The 13,201-nt window shown below is 37.1% G+C and overlaps 1 protein-coding gene across 2 annotated transcripts in view; it reads left to right on the top strand.

Annotated features, from left to right (window-relative positions):
* MTA3 (metastasis associated 1 family member 3) overlaps window positions 1-13,201 on the top strand; it is a 206,790-nt gene that overhangs the window by 102,551 nt on the left and 91,038 nt on the right. For both annotated transcript variants that reach the window (XM_027865082.1, XM_027865081.1), the window contains exon 7: window positions 6,688-6,790. In XM_027865082.1, the coding sequence (XP_027720883.1) occupies window positions 6,688-6,790 (103 nt within the window). The remainder of the gene's footprint in view (window positions 1-6,687; window positions 6,791-13,201) is intronic.

Raw genomic sequence — 13,201 nt, 5'->3', positions numbered from 1 at the left:
ACACACACACACACACACACACACACACACACACACACACACACACACACACACACACACGGTGTATTCTGAACTTCACAGGTGATGAGAGGCTCAAAATGCCACCAGTATAGGTTGTTTTGACTGTGTATGAAACCAGCTTATAAAGAAATATGAGAGAAAATTTTTTTTTCTCTAACAACCTCTTAGAATTCCTAGCTTCTTCAAATCTCAGCTCAAAAACTGCCTCTTACATGTGGTCTTGCATAATAAGTTACCTTATACTCCCCCCCTCAAACATCCCCCCACGTTTGTGTGTGTGTGTATATATATATGCGTGTATATATACACACATATACACATGTAATACACATATAATATCTTGTGTTAAAAATATGTGTATATTAGGTGTTTATATGCACCTTAGTGCACATATATGTACACATATATTTGAAGGCAAGGCAACATGTTTGCATATGCATGTATATGTATACACATAGGTACATACGCACACACGTGGACACATGCGTACACGTGTATATGAACATACGCACACATGTGTATAGATACAAATACAAAGTGATGACATTTCAGACCCTTATTACCTCATATAATGCATTCACATAATCGGTTATTTAAAAAGAAGTTATTAAGCCAGGCACTGGATTAGTCCCTAGTGATACAAAGAGAAAAATAAAACTTTACCTTCCCTCAAGGATTTTATACAAGGAAACATGTTTAGGTAAGCTTAGAAAATCTATATCTGTACCTCTGTCTATATCTAGATATAGGTATTTATAAGTATTTAGATATTTCGATATCAGTATCTAGATATAGATAGATATAGGTATGGGTATAGATAGATATAAGTATAGGTATTGATAGATATATCTATGCATACATAAATGTATGTATGTATGTATATGTATATATATACACACACACAGAGAGAGTGAGAGAGATATGTATCTATATCTAGGTAGATATAGATATATAGGTATAGATATATATATATTTGTAGATATATCAATCTAGATAGATACAGATGTAGATATAGATATATTTTCTCTTTGCTTACCTATACATGTTTCCTCATATAAGATCCTTGAGAGCAAGTAGGGCTAAAATGGTGTGGTGGCTGTGTGAGTAGAGAAAAGGGGATGTATACAAGAGTTGTTGTGGGTACTTGGGTACTGAGAGGATGGTGGTGTCCTCAACAACAGCAAAAAGTTGGGAAATAGGGAGTTTGGGGGAAAGATAATGAGCTCTATTTTGAATACATTGAGTTTGAAATGCTTATTTTGAACACATTGAATTTGAAGTGCTTATTGGAATCCAGTTTGAGATGTCCAAAAAGCATTCAGTGGTATAGGGCTAGAGATTATTGGAGAGATTAGGGCTGGATATGTATATCTAATAATTGAACCAAAGGGAGGTAATGAGATCACCAAGAGGAAGAAAATAAGAGAACCCAGATCAGAGCTTTGAGGAACGTCCAAGGTTAGTGAGCATGACCTGGATGAATGAGCATTCAGGGAAGGGAAGAGAACAAACATTTATTAAGTGCATACCAGGCACTGTGCTAAGCATTTTACAAATATTATTTCATTTGATCCTCACAACAGTCCTAGGAGGTAGGTACTATTATTATCCTCATTTTACATTTGAAGAAACTGAGGCAGACAGAGATTTAGTGATTTCCCCAGGTTTCCACGCTATTAAATGTCTGAGATCATATTTGAACTTAGTTTTTTTCTGACTCCAGGGGTGGTGCTTTATCTACCACATATCAAATGCAGCGAATAGGCCAGAAAGGATAAGGCTGCAGGTTCCCCACCCCTGGTAAGGACTGAGAAAAGACCATCAGATTTCACTCTTAAGAAATCACTGGAGGGACAGCTAGATGGTGCAGTGGATAGAGCACTGGCCCAGGAGTCAGGAGGACCTAAGTTCAAATCTAGCCTCAGACACTCGACACTTAATAGGTGCTGTGACTCCGGGCCAGTCACTTAACCCCAATTGTCACTTAACTCACCAAAAAAAAAATCATTAGTAACTGGAGAGAGCTGTTTTAGTGATTAGATTAGAAGCTAGAGTTCAGAGGATTGAGAATTGAATAAGAGGAGAGAAAGTAGAGGCACTTCTCAAGGAAGTTTGACTGAATAAAGGGAGGAGAGATATAGGATAATAATAGCTTGGTAGGGTGTATAAAAGGTGGTTTGTTTTTTTGGGGGGGGTTTTTGTTTTTTTAAGATGAGGGAGACGAGCTGCTTTCAAGGCATTAGGGGAGGAAATAGTAGATAGGCAGAAGTTGAATATTCAAGGGAGTTGGGGAATTATTGAATTTGAAGGAGGAATTGGGATCAAGTGCACAAATGGGGATAATTGGTCTTGGTAAAGAGAAAGGCCACCTTTTTGTCAGAGATCTGTGAAAAAGAAGGAGAGAATGGGATATGATATCAAAAAGTTTTGAAATAAAAAGAATGGGGGAAGAGGGAGCTAATATTGAGTGGTTTCAATTTTTAAAATAAACTAAGGGGCAAGGTCCTCAGGCAGCATTGGATGTATTGGGATAGGGGCTTGGGAGGGAAGAGATTTGGAATACCATCTGTGAGGAATGAGATAGGGAATCAATTAGGTAGAAATAAAAATTTTGCTGTAGTGAGGGCCCAGGTTGAATTTGGGTAACATCAGTTTGTAATGTACCCATTTACCCTGGTTATGAGACTTCCTTCAGCTGCATTTAGCACCTAGTGAGTAGGAACTGATCAAGAACCAGTAGGAATGAGGAGGTAGATGGTAGGAATAATCTAGGCTTTGAGATTTGACAAGGGATAAGTGATAAGATGAGATGGAGTAAAGTATTCACGAGTGGAAGACTGTAGAGTTGAAATGGTTAATTATTTGGTTGAGGGTAGAGAGACTGAAAAATGAAGACTAAGTAAGAGTAATGTAGTTCTGGGCTGAGGATAGGGGGTGGAGAGAGGGTCTGGGTTAGTCTAAATAGTCTATTTAGTGAGGATGAGCCATTGAGAGAAGTGGAATGTTAAAAGATTGTGATCAGATAGGAGAAAGTCAAGAATTTCTAATTAGGGAAGTAGAACCCTTATGGATTATGATGAGATCTAATTTGAGGCTATCCTTATGGGTGACTGAGGTGGAGTAAATTAATAGGTCATGAGATTTAAGGGAACTGATGTATAGGGAAGTGTCATAGACCATCACTGTGGATATTAAAATCCTCTACTGTAAGAGCAGGGGTTGGTGAGAAGAGGAAGATGGTCAGCTTATTGGGATAGTGATCTGGGGTTTGGCAAACCACAGCCCAATTTGGATTGGGTGGAAATGTTTTGATTGAGAAGGCTGATGAGTGGTAGAGGAAAAGGAATGGTTTGGAAGTGACAGTGCGGAGCAAGAAATATTCTGACACTCCCTCCAGGACCAATGTGCTGGGGAGCAGGAGATGAGAGAAGATACATCTGGTGCTGGCAATGATAGCAGGAGAAATGTGATTTCGTTTGAAGGGAACTGGATCTCAATGAGGGCTACTTGATGGAATGAGTCTAAGTCCAGCATGAAGTGGAATTTGTTTACTATTGAAAGGATGGACAGGGTTGGAGTGAGAAAAGGGCAGGATAAGGTTGAGGAGGATGGAGATGAGAGATGGCAGAGGGTTGGGATAGTTTTCGTCTAAGTGACTGGTAATTAATTACTGAAGGGATAGGGAAAGAAATGTGAGTAGCCATAGGGTTGATAGGGGATGGCAGATGAACAATGAAGCTCATAGGCTCTGAGGGGCATTGCAGGGGGCCCTGAGCCAAGCCTGTGTCTGGGTGTGGACTGGCCTGCCAGCTGTTCTTGCTGCTTGTCCTTCTACTGTACGATATGGGAGGAGGGCAGAGAAATTTGGGGCGAGTAATGGTTCACCTCCTTCTAATTTCAAAATTCTAAATATTCTTTGAGGAAATGTAGTAAACAAGAAAAGAGAATAATCATGTCATAGATTTCATATCTATGGGTTGGGGTGAGGGAGAATATGTGCATAATTATTTTGAAGAAAACCTAAATGAATGAATTTTGAAGGATGAATAGAATTTTGGGTGATCTCAAGACAGGACATGACAACTGGTGAACAGCTAGAGCCAAAGCTTAAGGGAACAGTTTAATGAATAAATTAAAGATTTTTTTAAAATTTCCCCTTAGTCCTCTTGGTTCTTTCTCTTACTCTTTAACCAAAGGCTATATACCAGTGATCATTCTCTCAACTTACTTTAAGTTGGCACTGAACTTAGATGAAAGCTGACCCATGGAATTAAAGTTTTTCCTCCCACAGTTTTAAGAAGTTAATAATTGATAATACTATCTGTAATATAAATGATGAATTCCTGTGATGAATTACTGATAAATTAGTACTTACTGTGTATATATACACATAAATATATATGTAATCACATTACTTATATTTTAAAGGATAATACTTCAAACCTGACATATAAATATTTCATGATTTAAAGGTATGTCTAGATATATTTTCATCTAAAATTCATAATATTTCATTGTCTCTTATGAAATTATTTAAAGTTCCCATTACAGAGAATATAGTTGATCTTTACTTTGATGTTTCTATTCCAAATCAAGGGACTTAACAATCAACAAGCATTTTATTAAGTGTTTATTAATTGCCGGGCCCTGTGCTAAGCTCTGGAGAATCCAAAGAAAAAGGAAAAGCAAAAAAGATTCCCTGCTCTTAAGACACTTAAATTCTAATATTGGAGACATTTATATTGGTACCTATATGATACATCCTTAAGTATATGAAAAGTAGCCTTACAGGAGAAGTCACTAAAGACTTTGAATGACCAGAAAGATCTCATGCTGAATTGGAGGTAGTACTTGAACTGAGTCTTAAAAAGAGGACAGGGATTCTAAGAGACGAAAGTTAGAAGGGAAAGCCTTCCAGCCCTGTTGGGCAGTCTGTGCAAAGGCATAAATATGGGAGGTGTATCCAGCTTTCTGAGGAACAATGGGCAATATGGATTGATTGCACAGTCTGTGGAGAGAGTAATAGGAAAGGGACACCTTGTGAACAGCTGTACAAGCTAGAGAATTTATATTTGATCCTCAAGACAATAGGGAGCTGTTGAAGTCTATTGAGTAGGAAGATGACATGGTCAGACCTGCAGTTTAGAAAGATCACTGGCATCCATGTGAAGGATAGACTGGAGTAGAGAGATGATTGAGGCAGGGGCTCCAGCTGGAAGACTATTGCAGTTCAGAGGAAAGGTCATAGGACCTGAACTAATATGGTGGCTATGAGTGGAGCAAAGGGAATACATGTGAGAGATGTTTCAAAGAAAGAAATAAGATTGTCAACTTTTTGGAATAGTGGGGGGTGAGCAAGATAAAGGAGTTGAGGATGACATTGAGACTGTGAGCCTGAGTGACTAGAAGGGTGGTGGTGATCTTTAAGTTGTAGGGAAGTTGGGGAGAGGGTTTGAGAACAAGATCATGATGTGGAATAGTGTTTTAGACATGTTGAGTTTAAGATTTCCAGTCTGAAATTTCTAACATAGACAACTGGTAACGTGGGGTTAGAGCTCAGGAAAAAGTCTAGAGCTAGACAAATAAATCTGGGAATCATCATCCTAAAGATAATAGAATCCATGGGAACCGGTGAGATCACTCCCTGAGATAGTATACAGGGAACAGAGAAGAGGGCTTAAGAGATTTGGGGGAGATCTATGCTTAGTGGGCCAATTTGGATGGTTTGAAACAGTCACTGTGGGATGTGGCAGTAGCGCATCAATTAGGGAGGATCAGAATGATTGCTTTGCCATAGTGATGGCCCCGTTGAGATTAGATTACATGAATTTGTAGCAGACAGTCACCACAGTTCATGGTATCTTTTAGTTCCTTTTTACTTCGGCACATAAATGGGAGAGAAAACATCAGATGGTGGGAGTAATCCAGGGTTTGAGTTTGATAAGGAGTGGTCAGTGATAATGTGGCAAGGGATACCAGATTAGGGGATAGTATAGAATTGAATTAGTTCTCCAAGGAGTTATATTTACTTATCTGTGAATATGTTGTATCCCTCTGGTAGAATGGCAACTCACTGAACACAAGGACTCTCCTTTTTGTATTTTTATCAACAGGGTTTGGTATTCTGCCTAGCAAATAGTACGTACTTAATAAATACTGTATTTGTTATTATTCCTCTACTCTCCTCTTGACTGCTTCCTATGTCCTGTCACTGTCATGAGTCTAGTGGCAGGAGCACACTCACTACTTTTCCCTTGGCTTCAGATAAAAGTAGGGCAAGAAACATTTGTTTTAAGAGATTAAAGCAGCTTTGAGGGGAAAGAGTATATGTTATATATATTTGCTTACATATAATATGTAATTACATTTGTATATAATAAATGATGGATAAATATATTAATGAATTAAAACTGTATATTAATATATTAATATATATTATATTAAGAAGAATTATATATTCAATATATTATTATATTAAGAAGAATTAAATATATTAAGAAGAATTAAATTACTATGATAGAGAAACTTAAAATTATAGTATAAAATTTAGTAATTTGATAATACTATTCTAGAAAATTTTTTAGAGAGCATGTCTTTTTTTTTTTATATTCAAAGACTATGTCTTGCAAATAATCAGACTTCTGCAAACCCTTTACCTTTGTACAGGAGAAGCAGATGGCAGAGAACAATCAAAGCTGGAGGTTAAAGTTTGGGACCCAAACAGCCCTCTTACTGATCGACAGATTGACCAATTTTTAGTTGTAGCCCGGTAAGCTCAATTAAAGAATAACTTCTCTTTGAAAGACTACTCAAAGTGTTCCATGTTTTTCAGTTAGCCAGAGAAGTTGAAATTTTAGAATTTTCTTTCTTCTGTCTGTCTCTGTCTCCTTGACTCTGTCTTTCTCACTTTCTCTCCTCCCTCAGTAGAAAGAGGAGGAAAGGGTATTTCAGGTGAATAGAAAAGTGGTACCTGACAACTGAGACAAGTCAGTGCTGCTTAGTTCTTAGTTTGCTTCTGTTTTCTTTGCTAAAGAAAATGACATTTCTCCAGAAATAACAAAACAAAAAAGACTGACAGGCAGTTGATACCCAAGAATAAGTAAGGAGATAATGAAAGAACATCTGGCTACTCTTGGTGAATTCAAGTCACTTGGGTAAGGTGAATTACTTTCTGGGTCCTGGAAGATGTGCTGGCTGAGCCCCTGTGAGTGATATATGAAAGATCTTGGAAAGGGAGGAGGTGCCATAAGATTGGATAAAGGCAAATGTGGTGTTGATGTTTAAAAAGGGGAAGTGAACAGATCCTGCAAATTCTAGGGCAGTAAACTAGGCTTCACTTACTGGGATGAATCATTAAAAGAAGTGGTTGACGAACATCTAATAAGGGAAGCAATGATTACAAAGGACCAGTGTTGCTTTATCAAGAGCAAATGATGCTAGACTAACCTTATTTCCTTTTTTGAAAGGGCTACTAAACTAGTAAACAAAAAGAATGCTATAAATATAGTTTAACCTAGATTTTTAGTAAAGCATTTATAATCAAGTGTCTCGTATTGTTATTATGGAGAAGATCGAGATATGTAGACCAGATTATGATATAATTAGATAGATTCAGAAATTTTACAAATGGCCAGACCCCAAAGAGTAATTGTGTTGGTATAGTGTCTACATGGGAAGGGGTCTTAGTGGATTGTCCCAGGTATACATACTTGTCATCACCCAAGTATTGTATGTGAGATGGGATTTGAACTCAGGTCCTCTTACTTCAGAGCTAGTACTCTTTATACTATGGCAAGAAGGTGTTCTATTTTTTAAAGGATATCTTTATCCTTTATCTTAACTTCCCTATGTGAATAAATAAACATATAAAGCACTGTGCTAAGTGCTAGGGACCAAATAGAGGGATAATTTTTGCTCTCAAACAACTTCCATATTCTCTTTCTAAACCTTCCTTTGTTTTCTTAGCATGACAGATAATACAGTAGACAGTTAATGCTTCTCAATTAAGTGATTTTATTTGCTAAAAACTTAATGCTAAGGAAGTTGGGCATAAATAGGAAATGTCAGTTTGTCCTTCAATTATAAAGACTGTATATCTCTCCAGTCATGCTAAGAAAACAAGGGAGGGTTGAAGAAGGGCATATGGGAGCTGCTTGAGAGCCCTAGGAATTGAGGCAGCGAGGTGGTGTAGTAGATACCCTATTAGACCTAATGTCAGGAAGCCCTGACCTTCTAATTTAGCCATGGACATTTACTAATTATGGAACCCTGGGCAAGTCACTTAACCTTTGTTTGCCTCAGTTTTCCCATATATAAATGGAACAATAATAGCACCTACCTTACAGGGTTGCTGTGAGGATCAAATGAGATAATATTTGTCAAGTGCTTTGCAAATCTTAGAGTATTGTATAAATGCTAAAATGATGAGTTGTGAGCTCAAGGAAGGCTTTGTGTAGAATGTGGTACTTGACCTGAGTCTTAAAGGAAGTGAAACTTCTGTCAGACTGAGGTAAGGAGGTAGATTATTCTAGGCATGGGATATGGTCATATAAAGGTGGGAAGACAGGTGATGGAATATAGTGTCTGAGGAACATTAGCAAGACTAGTTTAGCTAACCACATAGTACATGAAGAGCAGTAATGTATCATGAGGTTGAAAAATGGGGTGGGGCCAGGTTGTAAAGGGCTTTAAAAGCCAAACAGGAATTCATGTTTAATTTTTGGAGTAGGAGGGAAAGACTCAAGTTTATAGAGTAGGGGTATGACATAGCCAGACTTTTACTTGAGGAAAATCCTATTTCCAGCTGTGTGGAGGATGTATAGGAGTGGGGAGAGAACTGATGAAGGGAGATCAGATAGGCCATTAAAATAGTCTTGGCAAAAGGTGATGAGAGACAGAACTAAGGTGTGTAGGCTGTAAATAGTGAGAAGACGAAGGATGTGAGATACAGCTCTGCAGGTAGAAACAGCATAATATGTCAACTGTTGGGGAAAATTTTTTTTCAAAAAAAGGTTCAGTTTGTGAAGCCTATTTAATAAATTCTGTTTATTATTATTATTATTATTATTATTACATATTATATATTAATACAACTCCTGCAGTTGTATTCTCAGTGCATTTGGATTGAATTATACAATTTAGCCCTATCTTATGTTCTCTCATTGTTTGATTTATGTTTGTACTGGAGAAGCTCCCTCCCTCAACCCACCCCCAAAAAATGTTAAAAAAAAATTTGTTCCCCAAGGGTAGAAGTTTTCAGATTCTTTCCTTTCTTTTACCATGCCTAGCAATATTCTAGGTTATAAAATAAATATTCAGCAAATATTTAATTGAGCTAGTTTGACATGACTAAAAAAAATTTTGTACTTCACAGTGGCTCGGTATTAGGGGCAACATGAAATGCAAGACTGTTTCATATTAAACATTTATTAACGATATCCATCACCTTCAGACAGTGTGCATCACACTCTTGAGTAGATAAAATGCCTTTTACCTTTCTGTATCCTATGCTGGCTTATTTGAGCAGAAGCTAGCAAGAACTGAAAATTCTCACTACGATTTTGATGACCATGAAGAAATTGCTGTCTTAGACTCTCAAGAGTCTTATCTTCAGGAAGTTCCAGGCTCACATGAAGGTGACTAACAGAATGCCTTTCTGAGAACAGGCTGCCTTTCATTTTCAAATGGATATGCTGTGGTTTGTCAAAGTTAGCTTGTTACTTTGGGAAATCTCTTTGTCTGTGAGACCTTGCCAGACTCTGAGTTTTCAACCCTGATAAGATCACCTCTGCAAAAGTTACTTGGAAAGACCAGTACTCCAGTATTAAAAGGAAATACCAAGAACTGCTCAGAAGTCGTCTTTTGGAAAACACTACTGGTAGACGTAAATGACTGGGAAGGTTGAGAAGACGGCCTTAGGAAGCGGGTTTGAGCAACAATACAAAGGAAATCTCCACAAGTGACTTGGAACCTGGAGAGTCACTCGCAGTTGATTATCATTATCATACAATATTGCTGTTACTGTATGTTCATTTCACTTTGCATCAGTTCATATAAATCTTTTCAGGTTTTTTCTGAAATCTGCCTGCTCATCATTTCTTATAGTACAGTAATATTGCATCACAGTCATATACCACAACTTGTTCAGCCATTCCCCAATTGATGGGCATCCCCTCAGTTTCCAATTTGTTGCCACCATAAGAAAAGCTGCTATAAATATTTTTGTACAAATAGGTCCCTCCCCACCTCTTTTAAAATCACTTTGGGATATAGACCTTGGAGTGGTATTGCTGGATCAAAGGATATGCAGTTTTATACTAGAAAGTTTTCATATTGCGAATATTTCCAGAAAATGCATTTATAATTTTTAAAAATCTTATGTTAGGCTTCAGTGATTTTTCAAATAATGGGTTCACAGGTGATGGGGTAACACAAAAACATTCCAAGGCATTTGACCCTCTTTAAATGGTACCAATGATTCATTTGGGGGTGCTTGGACCCCCAAAATGCCAAGGCGTTGTTTCCTGGAACGAATTCACACACTCAGTCCGTCTTTCAGTCAAGTGGTAGTTTATTGTGACGTCAGTAGTAGCAGGCTAAATTCCTTTGGGGAACTTCCAACTTAATGGGGTGAATTTAAAGCTTATATAGAAAAGGGGCAGGGAAAAGAATGTTAAGAATGCTAATTAGGTAATGCAAGGGGTCCAGGTGTCTGGGAGCTATGGATGGGAAAGTGTAGAGAATATACCAGATACTGAGAAAGTTGTCAGAGGCATGGACTTTGGAGATCTGATGAGGGAGAGTCCTTGTACCAGCCAGGGACAAAAATACTTGGGCCAGGCACCCCTTTGTCTGTCCTGATAAGAGAATACGTTTTGCAACAAGAGACAATTTTCTTATACTAAGAAATTGGGAGACTTCCAGAGACATGATCTTAGGGCTGGGACCCAAGCACCCTCTCACCAATATCAACTAGCCTCTTACCAGCTTTTCTCAGGAATAATGCAAATTTTCTATCTCCAGCTTAGAATCTGACTTATATCAACTACCCCCACATATACACTCCCACCTTTATCTGGAAAGCATAAGACTCACAATTGGACTCTGTTCTTCAGCTGTTTTGGCTTTTACTGTTAGTTGATGTCTGTCTATGGGTACAATCCTACTGTAAGATCACCTTTATTTGTTTTCGTTGTAGTAACTTATGTGTGTTTTTTTTTCCGCCTTTGTCTTCACATGTCTCATTTTTGCTTTCAAAAATAATTATATCTTCTCTTGCTATCTCATATTGAAAGTTGTAACTTACCTTTGGAATTGACTTGTTGGTGTCCAAAAGCCAAGAGAAGGAGAGAAAATGGAAGTCTTGGCTTGGGCAACCATTGGGGCATTCTAAAATTCTTTATAGTCATGAGCATTCATAGGCTGAGGTCCATTATTGTTTTGTCCCTCTTCTTGGCCCACCTTCTGAGATGTGCAGGATTTAGCATTAACTTTGTGAATTCCTCAACCCCGGACCTAATTTGAACAAATGGACTTGGAATTCTCTCAGAGGGATCCAGTCCTTTAGAATTTAGTGCAACCCTACTTGTAATCCCCTTTCATGAAAGGGTCTTTGCTTCTGATATAGGAGCACCATGGAACTCTGTAAATAATTTTTTTGTATAAATTTGTTGTGCCTTAAAAAAGAAAAAATAATTCATTACAGATGATGCTTTTTTATGGGGCTGTATTGGAATTAAAATGAAAAAAAAATTTTTTAGCAACTTTGTCTCTTTCCTGGAAATGGGTCTAGTGCTCAGGCCTATAGATTTAATTGTAAAATTGCTGATGCAGACATGAGGCCAAGCATATGACTTGTTAATGTGCAGTATCTCAGGATTAAAGACTGATGTTAAACCACAGGTGGAAAAAATAGCAGGATATAAAACAAATCCACACTAATTATCAACCTTTCTATATATTACCAACAGAATATATTAGGAAAGGATAAAAAACATTGTATTCAAAACATAAAATGTATAAAACCTCTAAGAAAGCCTTTTATTAAAATATAGATAGGAATTACATCAATACACTTGCAAAATACTTTTTACAAAAATAAAGGCTTAAATAATTAGATATGAATTGCTAATGGTTGGTTTATGCTTCTATAATAAATATAACAAAGCTGCTTGTTAATTTACTCATTCATTTCCAATACTAATAAAATGATTAAAGTTTCCTTTATAGAGCTAGACAGAATATTAACCAAATTTATCTGCAGGAACAATCTCAAGGAATATTATAAAAAAAAGAAAAAGAAAAGCTCTAGCAGTATCAGATCTTGAATTATGCTAGAAAGCAATATTCACCAAACTGATTTGGTATTGGAGAAACAGAAAAGTTTATCAGTGGAACAGATTTGGTAAAGAAGAGCCAGAAACATTAGGACATAATACCATAGTGCTTTATTAAATTCAAGGATTTTGTTTACTGGAGTGAGGACTCACTATTTTAGAAAAACTTAAAGATCTTATCATAAACCAAGTAGGGAAATGGGAAGGAGATTGCTCTCAGAACTGTGGATAAAGGAAGATTTTTTGACCTAATTCAAATAGATTATATCACAGGAAAGAAATGCACAATTTTTATTATATAAAATTGAAGTTTTGCGCAAGTAGCTGATGAAATCAGAATTAGAAGAGAAATGTGTAATTGGCAAAAAAAAATTCAGCCAATTTCTCTGATAAAAGTTTAATATCTAAAATATATAGGCAAATAATACAAATATGTCAGAATAAGAGCAATTCCTCAATAGATAAATGATCAATGGAAATAAGCAGTTTTCAAAAGAAGAAAGGTAAGCTATCAACAATGATATGGAAAAATAATTGAAATTGCTATGACTTAGAAACATGAAAGTTTAAAGAGCGCTGAGATCCTACATCACACTTATCAGATTGTTGAAAATGACAGTGGGGCTGTTAGAGGACAGAATACTAATACATTGTTGGTGGAGCAGTGAATAGGTCCAGCCATTTTGGAAAGCAGTTTGGAGCTCTCTCTAAGTCACTAGGGGCAGCTAGGTGGCACAGTGGATAGAGTGTCAGGCCTAGAGTCAAAAAGACTCATCTTCCTGAGTTCAAATCGGGCCTTAGACACTTACTTGCTATATGACATGGGCAAGTCACTGAACCCTGTT

The sequence above is a fragment of the Vombatus ursinus genome, unplaced genomic scaffold (assembly GCF_900497805.2).
Source record: "Vombatus ursinus unplaced genomic scaffold, bare-nosed wombat genome assembly UNPS02014778.1, whole genome shotgun sequence".
Lineage (NCBI taxonomy): Eukaryota > Metazoa > Chordata > Mammalia > Diprotodontia > Vombatidae > Vombatus > Vombatus ursinus.
The sequence above is the reverse complement of the archived record's forward strand: the minus strand, read 5'-3'. Positions and strand labels throughout refer to the sequence as shown.